Source organism: Tursiops truncatus, chromosome 8, assembly GCF_011762595.2.
Source record: "Tursiops truncatus isolate mTurTru1 chromosome 8, mTurTru1.mat.Y, whole genome shotgun sequence".
NCBI lineage: Eukaryota > Metazoa > Chordata > Mammalia > Artiodactyla > Delphinidae > Tursiops > Tursiops truncatus.
In genome coordinates this window covers 31,290,241-31,310,482 of record NC_047041.1, presented here as the reverse complement: position 1 = coordinate 31,310,482, position 20,242 = coordinate 31,290,241, and the positions used below count along the sequence as shown (strand labels likewise).

Sequence of the window (20,242 nt, the reverse complement as noted above, 5' to 3'; positions counted from 1 at the left end):
CCGCCCCCAGGCCCCAGCCCCATGAAGCACTGTGGAGGCCCGGCCCGCTGGCGGGCTGGTCACGTGCGGCCGGGAGGGGCGTTGGAGGCCGGGAGTCTGCAGGAATGTAGTTAACTTGCAGGGGAAAGTTTCCCTCCGCGGATGGCCGCGGATCCTGTGCGGGCGGGCGCGCAGAGGAAGGAAGAGCCGGGAGGAGGCGGAGCCGCGAGCGCTCGGGCGGGCGGTTCTCTCAACTTTAGTTTTGGCGTCTGAGGCGAGTTTCTGTCTCAGTCGGGCGCAGCCGCCGCCGGGGAAAAGAAAGGGAGGAAGGAAGGAAGGAACAAGAAGAGGAAATAAGAGAGAAAGGGGGAGGGGAAAGGCAACTAGCTGTCCGGCATCCGTCAAGGGCGTGAAGGAAAAAAGTTCTCGGGCGCGCAGGTCCGGGTCTCTCGCAGCCCCTCCCGAAGCGCAGCCGCCAGACCAGTGGAGCCGGGGCGCAGGGCGGGGGCGGAGGCGCCGGGGCGGGGGATGCGGGGCCGCGGCGCAGCCCCCCGGCGCTGAGAGCAAGGCGAGCGCCGCTCCCGCCGCCCAGCGCCGCCGGCCCGCCACCCTCGCCGGTTCTCCCATCTCGGCCCGTCGAGCCGGGGCGCCCGGGCGGAGCCCTTGCCCGCCTGGTCGGGGTGCGCGTCGGGGGAGGGAGAAACCATGGATCCCGGGCAGCAGCAGCCGCCGCCTCAGCCAGCCCCCCAGGGCCAAGGGCAGCCGCCCGCGCAGCCCCCCCAGGGGCAGGGCCCGCCGTCCGGGCCCGGGCAGCCGGCACCCCCGGGGTCCCAGGCGGCACCGCAGGCCCCCCCCGCCGGGCACCAGATCGTGCACGTCCGGGGGGACTCGGAGACCGACCTGGAGGCGCTTTTCAACGCCGTCATGAACCCCAAGACGGCCAACGTGCCCCAGACCGTGCCCATGAGGCTCCGGAAGCTGCCTGACTCCTTCTTCAAGCCTCCAGAGCCCAAGTCCCACTCCCGACAGGTAACCTGGCCGCCCCTCTCCCCACTTTCCCGTCGGGCGGGCCCCAGGCCCGGGGGCGCTCGGGAGCGGCGGCCGCGAGCCCTGGCCGCGGAGGGGGGTTCCGGGAGCGCTAGAGAGGTGGGGATGGGGGCTCGCGGAGAGGCGGGGGGACTGGAGGCGCCGGCCGGCCGCGGCTACGGGCTCCCCACTCGTCCCGGAGTCCGGGGCCGAGATTTGTTTTTCCCCTTGTAGTTTCTCTCAGCGGTTGCAGCCCCGGGGGGCGTGCTTTTCCCTGCCTTTTCTTTCTTCCTGGGGTTCTCGGGAGGTTGGCGGGAGTGGCAGGGGAGGTGGGGAGGAAGGAAGGGGGTGGGGAGAGTCGGGCCCGGGCCGCGGTGGGCTTGCACAATGCGCGCGCCGCCGCGCTCCGCACCTTCGCTCCCTCCGCCGCCGCCGCCGCCGCGGGGCCGGGGAGGGGGAGGGGGGCCTCTGGCATCTGTGTGTGGGTGAGCTGCCAGCGGCGGCCGAGTTTGTGAAGTTGAGCCCTGGGCCCCCTTTCCTTCGGGGCCTCTCGGTCCACTTCAGTCTCCTAGGGAGTCAAATAATTGTTCTCTTGTTTTCCAGTGTTGATTAGGGGTGGGGGTTGAACCAGTCCATTTAGTTTCTCGCTCTTTCTCCCCCTCCCCCTCCCAAAAGCATTTATTTTCTTCGCGGCCCCGGCGCTTTCTGAATACAGGATCCAGACTTTCCTGGAAGTTGTTTATGGAGTTAGTGCTTTCACCCCTGCCCTTACCTAGCGCCTTGGAAGTCAGGCAGGCTTACTCTTATCAAACTTAGTTGGTTCACGTGTTGGCTTCCCCGTTGGAGACTATTATTTACAGTTTGCCGAAATGCTTTTAAATTAGCCACATCTACACGTTGCGCAGGACCTGAGTTGAGCTTTACCGTGCTTTGGTTTTAACAGAAGCCTTTGATAACGCACTGCAGGTTGACTCATAGGCCGAGTCCTGCCTAGTTCAACTGTGATTAGAAGTTAATGTTTGGGAAGTGATGACTAATTCGAGGCTCGCCATTGCTCTTTAATTCTTATTGAGGATATGAACATGGCTGTTCCACATACACAACGTTCGATTACTTTGTCAACGTGATCCAACATTAAAGTGAAACTATTATGAAAGTGTTAACATTCTGACCTGTCCCAGAAGATTTGTTTAGTGCAGGTTTTTATTCCTTTCCTTACTTTTTTAAAAAGAGCTTGCTTCAGGCTAAACTTCAGCATAGGAACTTTGTCCAGAAGTTAATTGGTTTTCCAAATACTGCGATGTAGTTAGTCCATTCGGCTGTAACTTGAGTGGGAAGAACAGTTATCGCCCCACTCCCATCGCCCCTCCTATTTGCAGCAGGCCTGTGGTGTGTTCTCCTGCCTCAGACCAAGGGGTTTTGGAACTCAGAAAAACTCACTTAACCTGCTGACAAAAACCTGCGTTAAGGAAGAGGAAGGAAAAACAATTTAGCAGCTTGCCCCAAATACTTCAATTTGTAAGAAGTAGACTTAGGTATGCTTTTTTCTCTTACCCCTGGAAATGAGTTTCTGGACTCATTATGGGTAAAAATGTGTTGGCATTGCACCCCACAGTCTACACGACTATGCTGTTAGTTAATATGTTTTGAAAGTATAATACCCATAGGAGATTGAATTCCCCATTTTGTGGCATCTATAAGCCGTAAAGAATTGCAACTAAAAGTTGCAATACTTATTTTTCTAGTAAATAATTGCACAGTAATTTATATCAGCAGTTTATGGATTCATACTATTCATAATCTATTGTAGTTTTGTTTGTTTTAATGCCTTTTTTATCCAAGTGTCGTGCATCTATAAATTTGACTTTTTATTTCTGCTAATGAGTCCTAATTCATTCTGATTGGAAACTCAGAATGTACATGATTTAACATCAAGGCATAGATGCATCTGCTGATTGCTTTTAGTCTTCCTTACTTGCCTATATGAATCTAGGAAATTCTAACTTTTTGATAAACCCTAACTCTTCAGTTAAGGAATTTAAATAACTGTACTAGATTATGAATACTACAAATGTGGGTTGTAAATACTATTGTTCACAAATTATTGGATATAAATTCATATACTCATTTTTCCATCATGAAAAAAAGCTATTTAACAAACGAGAAAACTTGAGGCTCAGAGATTATGATATTGTTCAGTGTCACACTAGACAGCTTGGACTGGAACCCAGAACTTTAGGGTCTGAGTTCAGGATTTTTTCTGCTACTACACAGTTGTAAATATGTTTGTAAATTCTTAAGTTATATTGTAATGGAATTGTTGGCATCTTTATCATCTAGGTACAAATATATGGCTGGGTTTTTATTTCATTCATTAGGAGGCTTTTAAGAATATTCGGATGTTTCTGGATCTTTTGTATTCCTTAAAAGTTGTATAAATTTTGATGGTTGCTTTATTGATGACATTTGTCCATGGTGAGAAAAAAATGACAACTGTTGTGTGTTTAGGACTTGGCTTGGAAAAAACATTCACTGTGTAAAACCTAGTTTAAAAAAAAGAAAGAAAAAGAATCCATAGCTATATTCCTTGGGTTTTGTTTATACCTAGAACATTTTAGAACTTGGAAAAGCACCATACTGCCTTGGCCTTCACGTAAACATTTAAAAGTATCCATCTGCAAACCTGTATTCCTCTGTGTCAAATATTAAATGTTGAAATGTGCCTTTGGATTTAGAATTTCATTGCAACCAAATATCTATCTAAGAAATCTAAAGGGACTCTCTTTGAAAGCAAATTTTAAGAAATCTTTGTTTTAATATTCCTAATAGGCCAGTACTGATGCAGGCACTGCAGGGGCCCTGACTCCACAGCATGTTCGAGCTCATTCCTCTCCAGCTTCCCTGCAGCTGGGAGCCGTATCTCCTGGGACATTGACACCCACGGGAGTAGTCTCTGGCCCAGCAGCTACACCCACTGCTCAACACCTTAGACAGTCTTCTTTTGAGATACCTGATGACGTACCTCTGCCAGCGGGCTGGGAGATGGCAAAGACATCTTCTGGTCAGAGATACTTCTTAAAGTAAGTGAAAATAATGGTAGGAGATAATTTTCTGGTACAAAGATATAAAACGTCATTTATTTTTATATTGTACTTAATATTTATGTCAAGCTCAGTTATATCTTCCATAATTCTTTTTTCAGTTCAGTATGAGCTAAATACCTTCTTTAGGTAATGTTTTGAAAGCTTTATGGATTCCTGGTTCATAACCTTTTAATAATCTTTTATTTTGTGGCAATTTGGATGTTCTCCTTTTGAGTTTGTGCCAAACCTATTAACTAGCCTAGCTCAAAACTGAAAGGATACCATGAAGAATTTCAAATTGTGAGAGTTTTGGGGCTGGCATAGGTTTATGAGTATGTGCAGTACTACTTACCTTTTCTACCATTTTACTGGTAGAAGAGAACTATAAAAATAAGGAGGAATTTCCTAGGAGTCTAATATTATAGTACTTTAGGTTGTGAGATGACAGACCCTTTAGCTGCAGTTTGATGTGATTTACCAGTTTGTTTTTCCCTCAAAGGGTAAAGAGAAATATGAATTTTCCCGCTTGATATACAAGCTCAGTGTCAAACTTCTTCGAGCTAGCAGGCCTTCAAAACAGAATCTCTCTTCTCTGGGAAAACAAAAACAAAGCCATTGGGTTATTTGTTTTTATCAGCCTTATTTTTTTGTGTGTTTAAAAAAATGGCAAAATTTCATTGAAGCTGAAAAGATCAAAATAGAATTTCGTCCCTTCTTGTTTTGAAATTATAGGTAGGACCTTAATATTTTTATTTGGTGTGTTTGGAATAAGTATATACAAAATGTTTCCTAAAAGTAATTATTATAGACTGAAATTGATGTTTTCAGAAAGTTGCTTACTTAGTATTGTTTAATCATGTTGAGATAATAAAGTAAAAAACAGTCCAAGTTTTGATTGTGATCTGTCCTGACAGTCTACTCCTAAGGGAAATGTAACATTTATTCATTAGATCAGATAATACAATAATGATATTGTTTTGTTGTGTGTCTTAGTATTTTATATTGATTGTCTTTTGGGGCAGATTGTTACTTTGCAGTGTAAGATACAGTTTTGTGACAAGCTTATTTAGAAGAGCAGAGGGAAAAGTTTGATCTTAAAAAGTTTCTGCAGTTTTTTGCCCCTTTTCCTCCAACTTTTTTCTTATATTTTAAATTCGTTTTCTGGTGTCCTGGTATCCATTTCAAAGGGTCAGGTTTCAACCAGAACAATAAAGGGCCTGAGACTGGAAAGTACACACAAGTCTGGCAGACTCATCTGCATGAGCAAGATTATTTGTTCTCAAGCAGACATCCAGAGTAAATGATTGAAAGAGCTACTAGCTGTGAGGGATGTGTCTTGAAGGGAAAGGAGTGGAAACAAACCAGGTTGTTAGGAAAAAGAAAGGCTGTACTTTTTTGAACCTCTCCCTGCTGGGTCACATGCTGACCTGGGGAGATTTTTAAACAGCTTAATAGCTGGCTTGCCTCTCTTCTTTGGTTGATGTTATAGCTAAAAGTCTATGATTAAAGAGCAACATTTATGCTCCTCTTCTAGTCTTTTGTATCTTGTAATAATTGCTTCTAGGTGACATGGGCCTACATTTTTATTATTTTGAATGATCTTTTTGTTTTGACCTGAAATGTTCTATACTTTATTTTTTAGTTTCCAATGGTTCTTCCTTTGAGAAGTGTTTCTCTCAAAGATGGATTAATGAAGGGTATACACACGCACACACCACACCACCCCAAGCACCCCGCTCAAGTGAGCCTGTAGCAAAGGTAAACCAGGACAAAATGATACGAAAATTATGCCATATGGATAATGGTTACCATGGAAATGAAAAACTGGGAAGAAGAGAGATAAACATGATTATTCTTTAAGATTTTTGAGGGATTCTCACGTGGAAGTAAAAGTAGATTTATTATATGAGAAACATGAAGATTTTTGACACCATGGAATAATTTTCTCATATCAAACCTTCAGGAATAGAAATGTTTTCCCTGTTAGATGTGTCTTGGTCAGTAAAAGCAGGCAAAATCATTGATTATTTGGTACGTGTCAGGAAATGCAGGGAAACAACTAGTTGTTGTCTTGCGACCTTAGATGAATGACTTTGAAGTCAGTTGGCCCATCCTATTGTTTCAAGGCAGCATAATTACTGAAGGATTATAGGTAGGCAACTATTGGGATTTTTAAAGCCCTGCCTAGGTCAGTGAGATTTTCCGAGGAAGACTTGTACCTTAGGTTGGCAAGTGATAAGGAGGAAGTATGGTACTGGCTACATTTATCAATGACACATATTCAAGTTCTGGTATGATTGTGAAGTATTTTTAAAAAGCTTAGTCTGTATATTGGGTATATTTGTTCTACTGAATTTACTGTTTAAAACTAATTTCTTCAACATTGTGTATTGAGCTTTATTTTAAAATAATTCTTTTATTGCTCTGAGAATTATTGCTTTCTTCATCTGTCTTATAGTTTTCCTACAGGAAATAGTTCTTCAAGTAGTTGGTCAACAACTTCCTATTTCTTTATAAGCTGCTGAATAACTTCCTGAATTAGTATTCTATAATATTTCTTGTTACAAGGAGTGCTCTTACTTCTCAGATTTATTTTATTGACTCTGATGCCTTGCAACTATTACCACATACAAAGAACTTCTTGTGTAAAATGTACCATATAGGACCTTATAATTTGATTTTAGAAATCTCATCCAGTAATTTTAGAAGTGTGGAGATTTGCATTGTTTTAATAATCTTCTAATTTTTAAGAAGTCATTTTTGTTTCATTTCTACTATCTATCATTTTCTGAATAACTGGCCTCAGTGTTTTTAATCCTTGAAGATTCAAGGTTTCTTGTGGCTGGGATTTTATTAAAATTATTGAGTATCTTGATTCACAGTTTAAAAAGGTATGTTTTTCAGAGATTTTTTGCATTCTGCAACATATAACTCAGCCAATATTCCAACATTAAATGAACTTACCTTGCAGGTGTTATTAATTGCTACAAATGGTTTGATTCTTTTTCTATTGACCATGTATCTTGTTTCAGAAGTGAATGCTCCACTGCCCTAATTAAAGCTACTTCAGACATGTATCAATTAAAGGAGATGAATTAAACTGTTTCTTGTTATCGTAATTTGGTCTTGCTTCTTCTCCCAAACACTTGCCCAGCAGAAGACTATGAACACATACAGTGTATACATTGTTACCGTAATAAAGACTAGATGTTTTAAAAAGGAACAGTTTCATTGAGAATAAGCTGTTCTCTTTGGTTTCTTGTTATATCAAATGTAATCCAAATGATTTCCCTTTAAGAATGAAACGCTTGTAATATTGCCCTTAACTGTTGATTAAGCTGCCAAAAGAAAAAAATAACCATAAACAGTTGAAATTGCAATCACAAAACATTTCCCTAATATAATAAGTCAATTATACTTGTTTTAAAAATCCGAAAGCAGAGTATTTCCCTATTTGAGGGAAGGACTGTCCCTGCCCATTTATCTTGCTGATTGAGGCTGAGTGGAGAAAGGAGATAAAAGTATGCCCTCAGCTCTCAGAAAAAATGCTTGCTTCTGCTTGGTGGGTGGGCACCCCGGGGAAGAATGGCCCATGGTGCCACAGTGATTTAGGTAGAAAAATGCTGGTGAATCTGTTGGATACAGTGGTAGAAAAAAAAAAACAAAACAGTTGGACGATAGTGGATGTGACAGTAAATAGAACATAGAGATTAGTTTATTTACTGGGGGAAATAATGAGTATTTTTAGAGTGAACTAAAAAAGTACTTAACCTTTATCAAACTAGATGTTTAATTTCAGCAAACTCAATTAGCTGCAAGATGGTAGGCAAATTTTCTTTAAAAAGTAACATTGAAAGCATATTTCTCCCCCAAAGCTTCATGTTAACTATAAAGAAAAAAGCCTAGGTAATATTCAAATAGTTGAAACTTTAAAAAGTTTTTGAAACCCTGAGATCAGTCTTCATTAGTAATGTAGAAGAATGTTTTACAGTATAGTTGGAAAAATAATGTAAATTAGCATCCCCAAATAGTAATGCTAGTATGACTCTGAAACATATTTTATCTTAAGACTTTTGGGAAGAGGTAAACTCTAAATCTAACCTTTTAGTTGTCAAAATATTTAGTGAAGTTTAGGCTTAGGGCAAATCAAAGTGAAGTTGTTTTAAAAATCAGTTAAGATTATTCAAACTTAATTTGCTACCTTCAGTAATAGCATAATTTAGCCATTAATTATGACTTGAAAGTTTAATAGTAGTTGAGTAGCATTGTATAAAGGAGGGTCTTAAAGAGCTGTGTGGTTCAATAACTATGGTTACTAAGTGATGCACTTTTTACAAGAAAGGCTTCTGATTCGAGGATTGATCGGAACTTCAAGCCACGAAAGGGACGTTGCTGTTTTTATGAAGAATTGCTTCGTGGTTCTGCTCAAGTACTGTAGCACCAAGTTTCCTGGGAACAAGTACTGCTACCGTGGAAGCACTTCTATTTGCGTAGGGCTTCACCCCTTCTAAAAGCAAACAAAAGAAGTTTGGTATAAATCACAATGGTCTTTTTTTATTCCCTTCTCTTTAATATTTTACACAAAAGTGGTCAGTAGTTTAATCCTTATTTGGCTTTTAGCATGAGAAGCATCATAATCTTTAACACATCAAATAATAAGATGTTGTTTCTCTGAATAATGTTGCAAATTAACAAAATAATGCAAATAGGCGTATCTATTTAAAATATTGCTGTTTTCTTTCACCAAATATTTTCAGTGCTTTATTTGTGGTTAGTGCTGTTACTTACCTATTTTCACTTTAGTGTGCTTCTTTTTTTCTTCACAGGATAGTGTTAATCAATAGACTTTTCAGATTTTTCAGCTGGGTCTTGCTTTGCGGGTGGTGAGGGTACATTTTGTTAAAAGCTCCTTTCTTCCTCTTTCAATTTCTTACTTAACCCAAGGTGAGGAGATTTTTGATTATTTTTAAAGTAAGGTCTTTCTTTATCCAGTAAATATACGTTTTAGAGAATGAGCTTTTTGATACATGCATGAAAACTTACTATAGACTAGTTGATCTGGGCTTCAGAGTAAAAATGGCTTTCTTCAGAGTGCTACTTTGTGCTTTCACACAATTGAATGTGGATTTACGAAGTTCTTTGAAATGTAACTTCTCACATATCCTGAAGTGACTGTAGTATGAAGCAGGGTTTTGGGAAGGAGCTAAACCCTATCTAGGAGGTGGGGGTAAGAGGTGGATTTTTTTTTTCTGTACAAGCATGAATGTGGGGTTCTTTTGTTTTATATTTATAAAAGTTCTTCCTTCCTTCGCTTCTTTCCCCATGTATCTGATTTTGTGGATTTTTAATAAGGTGTATTTTTTTAATTACAAAAGTAACACATGTTCGTTAGAGAGAATTGGAAAATTCAGGAAAGGAGAAAGTTTGGGAGGAAGCACCTAGATTCTTCTGCCAAGGAGAGATGGTTGAACATACTTGTTTATATAGTCTTATCTATAAACATATATTTTGAAATTTAATTTTAGGGGAGTAACATATACATAGATTCAGAAAATCCCTTAGTGCTATTAGGGTTATAATGAAAAAGAGCAGTTTTAACTCACTTTTCTTTATCTATGGCTTGCATTCTCCAGAGGCAAACATTTCCAGCTCCTTTGAGATTTTCCCCCCTTTTAAAAATTCCATATTTATAGAACACGTTACACTACCATTTAAATTTTTTTTTTTTTTTTTTTTTTTTAACTGTACGCGGGCCTCTCACTGTTGTGGCCTCTCCCGCTGCGGAGCACAGGCTCCGGACGCGCAGGCTCAGCGGCCATGGCTCACGGGCCCAGCCGCTCCGCGGCATGTGGGATCTTCCCAGACCGGGGCACGGACCTGTGTCCCCTGCATTGGCAGGCGGACTCTCAACCACTGCGCCACCAGGGAAGCCCTAAAATTCATTGTAAAGATTACATTGTTTGGAAACTCAGTCTTCAGTGTGAGTGGTGCCCTTTAAAGTTTTGCAGTATAGTTGCCCTAACTGTCCTTTGGTCCTAGGAAAGATTTCTTTTATTAGTTCCCGGATAATTTCTTCCAGTCTTTTTAATCTTTTCGCTGTTTCTGGAATTCCTGCTTGTCAGAATAACTCTTGAATTTTCTTATCTTTCCCGCCTTTTGTTATGCTTTCTGGGAGATTCCTTCAACTTTAGCTTTTAATTTTTCAGTTTTTTTTTTCACCCCAAAAAGGTATTTATCGTTCTTAATTTCCAGGGAATCTTTTCTGAGTTCATTGTTCCTTTGTTATTTTTAATAACATGCTGTTCTTATTTCATGGATGTAGTAATATAATATCTCTCTAAGGATATTATAGTGGGTGTTTCTTTTTAAATTTTTTCTGCTTTCAATGTCTTAAGCAGGCTTCACTGGAGAGTAATGTAACAGGAACCAACCAGGCCCTGAAGTTGTGGGAGGCCCTAAATGTCATTATCTTTGTTAGGTTCTCTTGTAGTGGTCAGTTTCTCCAGATAAAAATCTGGCAGTCCCCTCTCTAGAGAGCATTGCTGGTGGTAATGGGTGTTAAGATGGAGAGCCAGTGTTTTAGGGTTGAGAGTGTGGGGTTTCATCCTTGCTCTTGGCTGTGCCAGGTATGTGAATCCAGATCCTCTTAGTCTACTTCTCTGGAACATGAATTTCCCATTTCCTGCTTAGGCCAGGGAGGGGGTGTGCAATAGATTTTTAAAAGTTCTTTGTAGGCTTGATTTTTGTGAATCCAATTTTGCAATTATTAGGTTGACTCTATAAAGTTGCCAGTTTTCTAAGCCCCAAACAGTAACTACTGCCAATTTCGTATTATTTGACTTAAATATTACAGGATCACTTTTTTTTAACTAGTTTTTTTTAAAAACATATTTATTCTTTGTTTGTTTATATATTTGGCTGCGCTGGGTCTTAGTTGTGGCGCGTGAACTCTTAGTTGCAGCGTGCCAACTCTTAGTAGAGGCATGTGGGATCTAGTTTCCTGACCAGGGATCAAACCCTGGGCCCTCTGCATTGGGAGCACAGAGTCTTAGCCAGTGGATCACCAGGGAAGTCCCTACAGGATCACTTTTAAATCAGTACTTAAATAAATGCTTTTACCAGGCAAATGATTACTTCAGTGACATTGGTCTTCAGCATCGGTTTTGCTACTTTAAATCTTCATATGTTAGATTTTCTTAAAGGGGGGAACTGTGTACTTTGACACTGGGGTGCTTGGCATCCAGCAGTGTATGAATTTGTTCAGAGGGTTTGGATTCTGAAATAGTGTGAAGGGGCAGAGAGACTGGAGACTTAATTCCTATTAGTACATAGAATAATGGAGCTGATCCTATCTGTTTTTATGTCATTTTCAAGTTTTTTGTCTAGTATACACAACTTAAAAAAGTTGGGCTTTAAAGTAAAATAGCCTTATGAAATCAGTGCATCTGTTTTCTTTCATTCCTTCCTTTCAGCTGGTTTTCATCAATATAGATGGTAGGATAAAGAAAATATTTATGCATATCTAAGTTCATTAAATAGTTATTGGTATACTTATGTAGGTTAACCCCCAGAGGTGTATAACTTGGTTTTATCTTAGTTTAGGTTGTTGCTTTCCCTAGCAAGTGCTCTTTTGATAGCTCAGAAAAGTAGCCTGTGCTGTCTTCAGTAGGCCATTGTAGATGTCATAGAGTAATAGTAATAGAGTGTTTTTTACATATAAACTAACCATGGAGATGTAAGTAGTTAGAATTTTATGAAAACTGGGTTTAGGTTAAAATGGATTCACTATAGGTAGTAACAGAGATGTGTTAGGACCCTTTGTTGTTGATCTCAAGTGAAATTTCTTCAGATCCACTTTTCCAGCAATCTCTTCCTTGAGTAGTTAAAAAGCAGTTACATATGGACATTTTTTTATAGAAGAGGAGGAAGCAAACCTTTTAAAATCTGCATAAAATCTTAATTGACCAATGCAAAATCAGACCAGAACACTCTAACATCAGAGAAGAGTGCTAAATGATACTGAAAAGGCGGATACCTGGGGGTTGTAAAAGGTATTAAGTTGAATGGGGTAGAGGAATGGAACAGAATTAACACAACTTAGTTAAATAAGTAAAGAAGTGTGTTAAAATAGCAAAGTACTAATGTTAGAAATGAGCTAAATGAGATTTCTGAGACCTTGCCTGGTACTAATCCTTACCAGTGATAGGGTCACAGTTAAGATTTACCAAGCTCTCCTGGCTAATTTTTTTTTTCTAAGATGGAAAAAAAAAAAATCTGTGGAAGAGTTGGCCAAAATACAGATGTTTCTGTTTTTCCTCTACACATGTTCAGACTGATACAGGTTATGTTTCTGAAATCGTGTAGTCTGGATGAGCTCCAGATGATGTAATAGGACTGTTAACCCCTCCCAGCCGGAGGGTGTGCAGACTTTCCTGTTAAGACTGGTACAAATCTCTTCTTGTGGGTGATACAATAATCACTGTTTCTAGACAATGATATGTGAAATTAATATTATTGTCCTCAAACACAATATTGTCCTTCAGACACAGAAGACAAAGCATGCCCTTTGTGTACCTGTCTATTCTTCAGTTTTCAGTTAATGCCCATCACACTACAGATAAGAATTTGCCCAGCTCCCTCTACTCCCTCAAACACAGGGTGATTTTGCTCAAAAAAGACCCACTTGGTTCTGGGTGGTGTGTGTTGGGTCACTTACATTAACGTGGTTGTGGTTTCTTTCACCCTGCTTATTCTTAGTTAGCTTCTTTGAATTCAGTATGTGTGCTTAGTGGTCTCTTCATTTCATAAACACTTAACCTCTTGGTTTTATGTAGCAGGCATTGTTTAAGGGTTCACTGAGTTCCCCTCTGTAGAGTTGGGACAATATTAATAATATATCAGTCTTGATAGACCAGGTGGGTCTCAAGACACCATTCATTGCAAGTCATCTTGTTTACCTTTTCATTGCTAACTATCTCTCAATGGAGAAGCTGTGGAGGCTAACTAACTATAAGCTCAATAAAGATAGATTTTGTCTTCTCTGTTCAGCCTTGTGTATGTAGCTCTTGATATATTTATTGGTAGATGATGTCCCTTAGGCTGCTCATTTATTTCAGTCTATTGGTTGATAGTCACCCTGATTGATGCCTATAGTCCCTGCTTAATTATTATTGCTGTGTAACTCCATGCTAAAAAGATGCTAGAGTATTTACTTGTGTATTTTTAAAGTTAATTTTGTAAGTTTGAGATTATTCTTAAACTCAAATAACTACAACTATTAAAAAAGATAATTGTGGGACTTCCCTGGTGGCGCAGTGGTTAAGAATCCGTCTGCCAGTGCAGGGGACACGGGTTCGATCCCTGGTCGGAGAAGATCCCACATGCTGCAGAGCGACTAAGCCCGTGTGCCACAACTACTGAGCCTACACTCTGGAGCCGGTGAGCCACAACTACTGAGCCCGCGTGCTGCAACTACTGAAGCCCGCGTGCCTAGAGCCCGTGCTCCACAACAAGAGAAGCCACCGGAATGAGAAGCCCTCGCATCGCAACGAAGAGTAGCCCCCACTTGCCACAACTAGAGAAAGCCTGCACGCAGCAACAAAGACCCAATGCAGCCAAAAATAAATAAACTAATTTTTTAAAAAAGAAAGATAATTGCTTATTTTTAGGGTATAAATGAATAATAGTTCTACTTTAGGGTTACAGATTTGTTCCATGGACAGGGAATATTTGACTGCTTTAGAATTAAATGAATAAGAAATAAAATTACGTAGGTGTAAAAATGATACCAGTGAGTAGATTACTATGGGAATTCAGGGGAGAAGTAATGAGGTTGTGGCATTGGGACCTCGAAGAGACAGTACTCAAGTTATGCTTATAGAATTAGCATTTTCAGCTCAATGAATGTGGGGGCATAGGAAGTGGGGAAACAAAAGACAGCTGCAAAAAGATTTTCTGGTAACAGCCAAAGTGCTTGCCCTTCCCGTTTTGAATTATGTTTGCATCTAACATATTATGTAATGTTAATGTATTCTAATATAATATATTATACAACATATAAATTATATTTGCATTTACTTTCATCAAAATTAAGTTATTAATTGTGGTTAAATCTGCACTCTGACCTTGGGCATTTAAAAAAACAATTCTAATATCAAAACACTTGAAAAACCACTAAATGGCATGGTTTTATTCACTGCTTGGGAAAAAACAAAGTTTTAAAAGTGAAGACCATCTATTACAGACCATCATTACATGAACATTGTCAAATATAGTTGTATCCCGTATGCATTTTTTAACTTTATTTTCATGTTACAGCCTATTTAAGATTTTTTTTTTTTGCTAATTTTTGACAATATTATTTGTCAGGAAATGCTAGTTAAAAGGGATTGTTTTCATTTTTCTGGTACTTTTAAGTTTAGCTTAATGTTTATCTGTTTACCAAGTAAACTTTATTAGAATTCGCAAAATGAATATAAACCCTTTTCATTCCTTGATATTATTGCTGGACAAATTGAATTAATAGTAAAATATGCTGTAAAAAGTTACAATTTTTACTTTTTAAAGTTGGTAGGAAAGCTGCTGAAACATTTTCTTTCAGAGATTTAAAGAATTTTTTAAATTAAGCTTTAGAATTTGTTTTAGACAGGCAGAATCAGATAATTTAGTCCATTGTACATTACCAAAACCAAATAAACATTTGAGTGCATATTAATTTTATTAAAATAAATTGTAAAACAAATCTAATATTCTGCCTATCACTATTATAAGCTAAATTGTGTCTTTTAAAACACTCCTATTTTAAATTTATTAATAAAACTTCTATGGGACACAGAGCAGCCAGAATTCTTTACCTAAAACTCAGTTTAACATGGTTTTGGAAGGATGTTGGGAGTTTCAGGAATTCCAGTAATTAAGAATTGAGTATATTTGACAGCAACATATTAGGCCATCAGGATTTCAGCTGTTTTATATTAAGCCACATGGAGGTCATTTGCTCTCACTGGTTGACTTACTAAACTGGGCTGCCATACAAAAAACCACGGACTGGGTTGCTTAAACTACCACCTAGTACTTCTCACAGTTGTGGAGGCTGTGGAGTCTAAGATCAAGTTAGGTTTCATTCTGAGGCTTGTCCTCTTGGCTTGTAGGTGGTTGCCCAGTTGGGCACAGAGGTTTCCTTATGTGTTGGTGGGAGCCTTCTAGGGGGATGAAGGCAGAAGCTGCAAAGCCTTCTGAGGCCATTGCATAATGTCACTTCTCCTACATTCTGTTGGTTGAAGCTAGTGACAAGGTCAGCTCAGGTTCAAGGGCTTGGGAAGTAGACTGCCTCTTGATGGGAGGTACTGCAAAATATGGTGGCCATGTTTTTCAGCCTACCACACTTGGATTGGAAGTTTTTAAAAAATAATGTTCAAGATTGGTGAGTTATCACCTGAGGCCTGAAAATCTCAGGGTAAAGCATGTCACCGGAAAACAGTTTATACCGTTAACATGTAAAATCTCATTTTTGGTGAATAATATAAGTTGGTAAGTGTTTCCTCTTGAGATGCCATCAAATCAGTCAAGTTATTTATAAACCATTCAGTAAGTTAGACAGAATATGGGCTTTTTGATTACATGTCAGCATTTATATTTAAGACCATGAATTCTAATTGACATCTAATTGTAACTCTCTTCTAAAACTTGACTCTGGTATTTTATTTTTAAAAACTGCCTTGTTTAAATTAACTAAGGCATGAACTCACATGGAAAATTGTAGCAGAAATGGAACCTGGATTTCCTGGTACTTACTTGTGTTTGATTTAAACACTACATTGCTGCTTTCTTTCCCTACTTGAATTCAAGTAAGAACAATCTTCATTGTTATTGCAAATAGATTTGAGTTTGTTAATTGACTGATCGTTGAATTTTTGTTGATTTACAGACTAGTAAGTTATCTGAATTATCAAGTTACATATATGTAAATATCTATAAACATAAGTAGTGCAGGAGGTATGAGTGCTCACAGTTACCTTAGAAGTTTATATTTATGGGGTTGCTGCTTCCCCAAAGTGTTTTCTGTGACCACACCACAAGTGTCTAGGTTTCCAGGTTGCTTATGAATGGACATGAAGGAGCACTGCTCCACTGGGAGTTAATAAAGACATTCTCAAACATTTAATTTCAAACTTAGTATACATCCCTTTTTCTAAAGGCCTATAAAAACAACAGTTCTTTTTCCTTTTCATGAAATTGCATGATTATAAAAACTGACTTAATCCCTTGTAATTTTTGTTACCTAAAAGTTGAATTTAAACAGTGGATCAGATTTCAGCACTGTGATTCATACTCCCAAAATGAGTAACCTGGTTAGCAGGATATTCCTACTTGTTCTCTTGAGGGTTGTTTTTTTTTTTAAATGTCCATGGTTACTCCTCCATTTTTGGTAGTGGAGTTCTATTGGGTCTTTGAAGAGGCTTTACAAGAAAAAAGAGCAGCTATTTATGGAGCATTTCCTCAGGCCTGCAATTTGAAGCCATTACAGCAAAGTTGCTGAGCAAGTCGGTGATGACATGCCAGCAGTCACTAAGGCCCCCACCCTGCAGCCTGGGCAGAGTAAGAGTTCAGGACTGCTGCCGTGCGGAGTTTGCCCTCTTCAATTATTGTCAATTGCTTACTTTTTAAAGAGCAGGAAGGTTTCAAGCATTCTCAACCTACTTTCTTAACAGATTATTAAGGGACTATAGAACAGAAGCTAGTTTTTAAGTTTTCAGGAAATAGTTCAACATCCAAGAATAGAGTGACTCCTCCATCCCCCACTCCCTTTTAGTTAGTTAAAATCAGGTCACCTTATCAAATGCAGAACTTGTCCAGCAGTTTTGCTTAAGCTCACAGAAACAGATAACTATTACAGGAATTCCACGATAATGTATATAGCCTTTAGATCTGGAGTCTATGTTTGAGAGGAGTTTGATTTTCAAAGTTTAGGTAACTTTGTTGCCTACCTAACAACATTTCTCTATAGAGTTTTGTTTTTTTAATAGTGATAGAAAATAAAACAAAATGGTCTCATTGTGGGTTTTTGTCATCAAGGGATGAAATTGGATTGTCTGATTGTGGTTGGAAATTATGTTTGATTAGTTAACAGCAAATGATTAATTGAAAACCACTAAGCTTCAGTCCACTCGGGGTAAAATTAGTAGCCGTTTTATCTTAAACAGGACACTTCTAATATGTGAATTTTGCAAACTTTCCACTCTTTGATGTCAAACTTTTAAAACTTAGTAGCTTGTCTGTATTATAGTCTGATGTCTTAAAATATTTAGACGTTGTTCCACAATTGTCTTCATCTTTTTAACAAAAAAAATGTATTTTCCACTGTTCTGGATTCAATTTCAGGAAAATTTTAAATGAGAAAAATCATTTTTAGCAATACCTATAATTTTAAGAAAGCATCAGTTGATAAAATCAGGAATTATGTTATAAGAATTGAAATCTGCTTTTAATTCAAATTCTTTAAAAGTACTGACATTTGCAACTATGATAATCTAGGACAGTGGACCCCAACCTTTTTGGCACCAGGGACCAGTTTCATGGAAGACAGTTTTTCCACGGATGGGGTTGGGGGCATGGTTCAGGCAGTAATGTGAGCGATGGGGAGCAATGAATGGGGAGCAGCAGATGAAGCTTCGCTTGCTCACTTGTCACTCACCTCCTGCTGTGCGGCCTGGTTCCTGACAGGCCGCAGACCAGTACCAGTACTTGGAGATTGGGGACCCCTGATCTAGGATATTTGAAATGGTTTTCTAGTCACAGACATTATCTATAAAAGGTGAGTTATTTCCTAACTTACTATGTCTCTACAACTCCCCTCAACCCCAACCCCTCCGCAAAACAACCCATGATAGTCAACAACATAGACTAAAAGGAAAAAGAGAACAGTATCGCTATAAGGTGACTTCCAAATTACTAGGCCTTTTAAAAATGGCACCCTAATCGCTGAATAATCCTCTTGAATTTCACAATTAGATTGAGTGAAATAATGAGTTTCTTAATTGTGGTAGTTAAAATTGAGAGTAATTTCCTAGTTCTGTGACCTAAGTTGAGTTTTAGGACATTTCTATATTTTACTGAATGATAGCTTTTGGGAAACTGCTTTTTGTATTTCTTTGCCCTCGGACCCCCTAGCCCTTTTCAAGGAACTTTATTTATTATTTATTTAAATATTGCCACACATTCCTTTTTATTGATTGATTGATTGGCTGCATCAGGTCTTAGTTACCGCACACAGGATCTTTTGTTGCGGTGCGCGGGCTTCTCTCTAGCTGTGGCATGCAGGCTCAGTAGTTGCTGCATGCGGGCTTAGTTGCCCCGCGACATGCGGGATCTTAGTTCCCTGACCAGAGATCAAACTGGCATCCCCTGCATTGCAAGATGGATTCTTAACCAATGGACCACCAGGGAAGTCCCCCAAGAACTATTTAAATGAAACACAAATTCCTTCAAGGTTCAGCTCAAGATGTTAATTAATTCCCCTAGAGTGTCTTCCTAGATTTTTCCTAGCCCCAAGTCTGCCTTGGAGTCCCCTCTTCTGGCCTCCCATGAACCTTTTTGCATCAGGAGTATGTTTTCACTTACAACCTGTTGATATTGTATCCCCCTGCACCTAGCATGGTGCCAGCACATACCTACTAACTGCTCACCAGAAAATGTTGAGAATTGCTTTTCAGTGTTGTTCCCAGTCATTTTGGAAGCACTGACTTATTTTCATCTGTTTTGATGCCTTCAGAAAGCTTCAGCACCGTGCTTGGAGCTACGGAACATACAGATTGAGAACCAAGTGGTCCCTGTCTCATTTAGGAGGCAAGGTGTGTGAAATAAAAATGGTACAAGGAAATGTGTAGTTGACTGCTAAGCAATATGGTAAGCCCTGGGTAGTCTAGATTAGTAACCCAGAAAAAAGAGATTGTTGTGCTGAGTTGTTAGAGGTTTGTAGAAGAGTCTGGTCTTTGGTTGTATTTGAAGGATGGGATGGATAGGATTAGATAGAGAGGATTTTATTCTGTACTGAATATTGAGTCCTTTTTTGACTTTGCTTTATTTGTGAATGGTTTTGTAACTTGACAACATGTGATTTTAGTAAAATCCTATGTCTGGTAAAAAAAAATTTCCCTCTTGAATTTTAGTTACCTCGTTACTTGTCTCCCCCACTGGATATTACAAGGCCCAGTCAGTTCACCATCATGTCTCAAGCACTTAGCTTAGTGTCTGGCATATAATAAATGTTTAGTAATATGGCTGGGTGGCTAATTACCTACTCAGGAGCCTTGGTTTCCTCCTCTGTAAAATTACTGGATTGGAATATATGATTTCTAAGAACTTTTCCACTTCTAAGATGCTGTGAAAATCAATGAAAAAATTCACATAAATTCCCAATCTATATATAAATGTCAAATTCCTGATGTGATGTTGTATTTACAGTGCTTTACATTTAGCATAAAGTATACTAAGTTTAATATATAAATACCACCATTAAGCAAAAACACTTAGTGATGTTGGCAATAGGAGGGGTATATTTAAAGGAGGGATTTTTGTTATTGTGACTTAACTGTAAAGGAAAATGAAAAGTAAAAGAGCTCTAACAGTGACGTTAAGGGATGTAGGTAGAAATTTAAGATGGAATTGGTATTTAGGGCCAAAGGAGTTAGAAAAGAATTAGAAAAGAGAGGGCTGACCTTTCTAGATAAAGAATCAGTGATTAGTTTGGGGGTATGGTTTTGTTAAGAACACAAACTGATTCTAAGAAATATTTTGTATGAGAAAATACTAACATATCACTAATTGTTTATTATCTATTAAACTTAAAATAAATATTAGAAAAAAGAAATTCAAGATTTAAATCAGCTCTTTCTCATTTGTAACTACTCTGTAGCACAAAAACTGAGAGGCAGTCACTGTCTCTTAGAGCCAAAAAAAAAAAGCCTTTAGCCTCTGAGAGAAGAGCCAATTTGTTTGTCAGAGTCACAGCATAGTAGTCCCAGACACTTGCCATATTTTCAGAATCTTTTCTTTATAGTCAGTTTTAATTTTCGACTGTTTTTAATTAATTAATTTTTTTTGGCTGTGTTGAGTCTTCATTTCTGTGCGAGGGCTTTCTCTAGTTGTGGCGAGTG

At 39.2% G+C, this 20,242-nt stretch overlaps 1 protein-coding gene across 12 annotated transcripts in view; it reads left to right on the top strand.

Annotated features, from left to right (window-relative positions):
• Positions 1-684: 684 nt before the first annotated feature.
• Positions 685-20,242, top strand: part of YAP1 (Yes1 associated transcriptional regulator) — a 105,302-nt gene continuing 85,744 nt past the window's right edge. For all 12 annotated transcript variants that reach the window (XM_019923777.3, XM_019923775.3, XM_019923776.3 and 9 more), the window contains exons 1-2: positions 685-1,008; positions 3,835-4,085. In XM_019923777.3, the coding sequence (XP_019779336.1) occupies positions 685-1,008; positions 3,835-4,085 (575 nt within the window). The remainder of the gene's footprint in view (positions 1,009-3,834; positions 4,086-20,242) is intronic.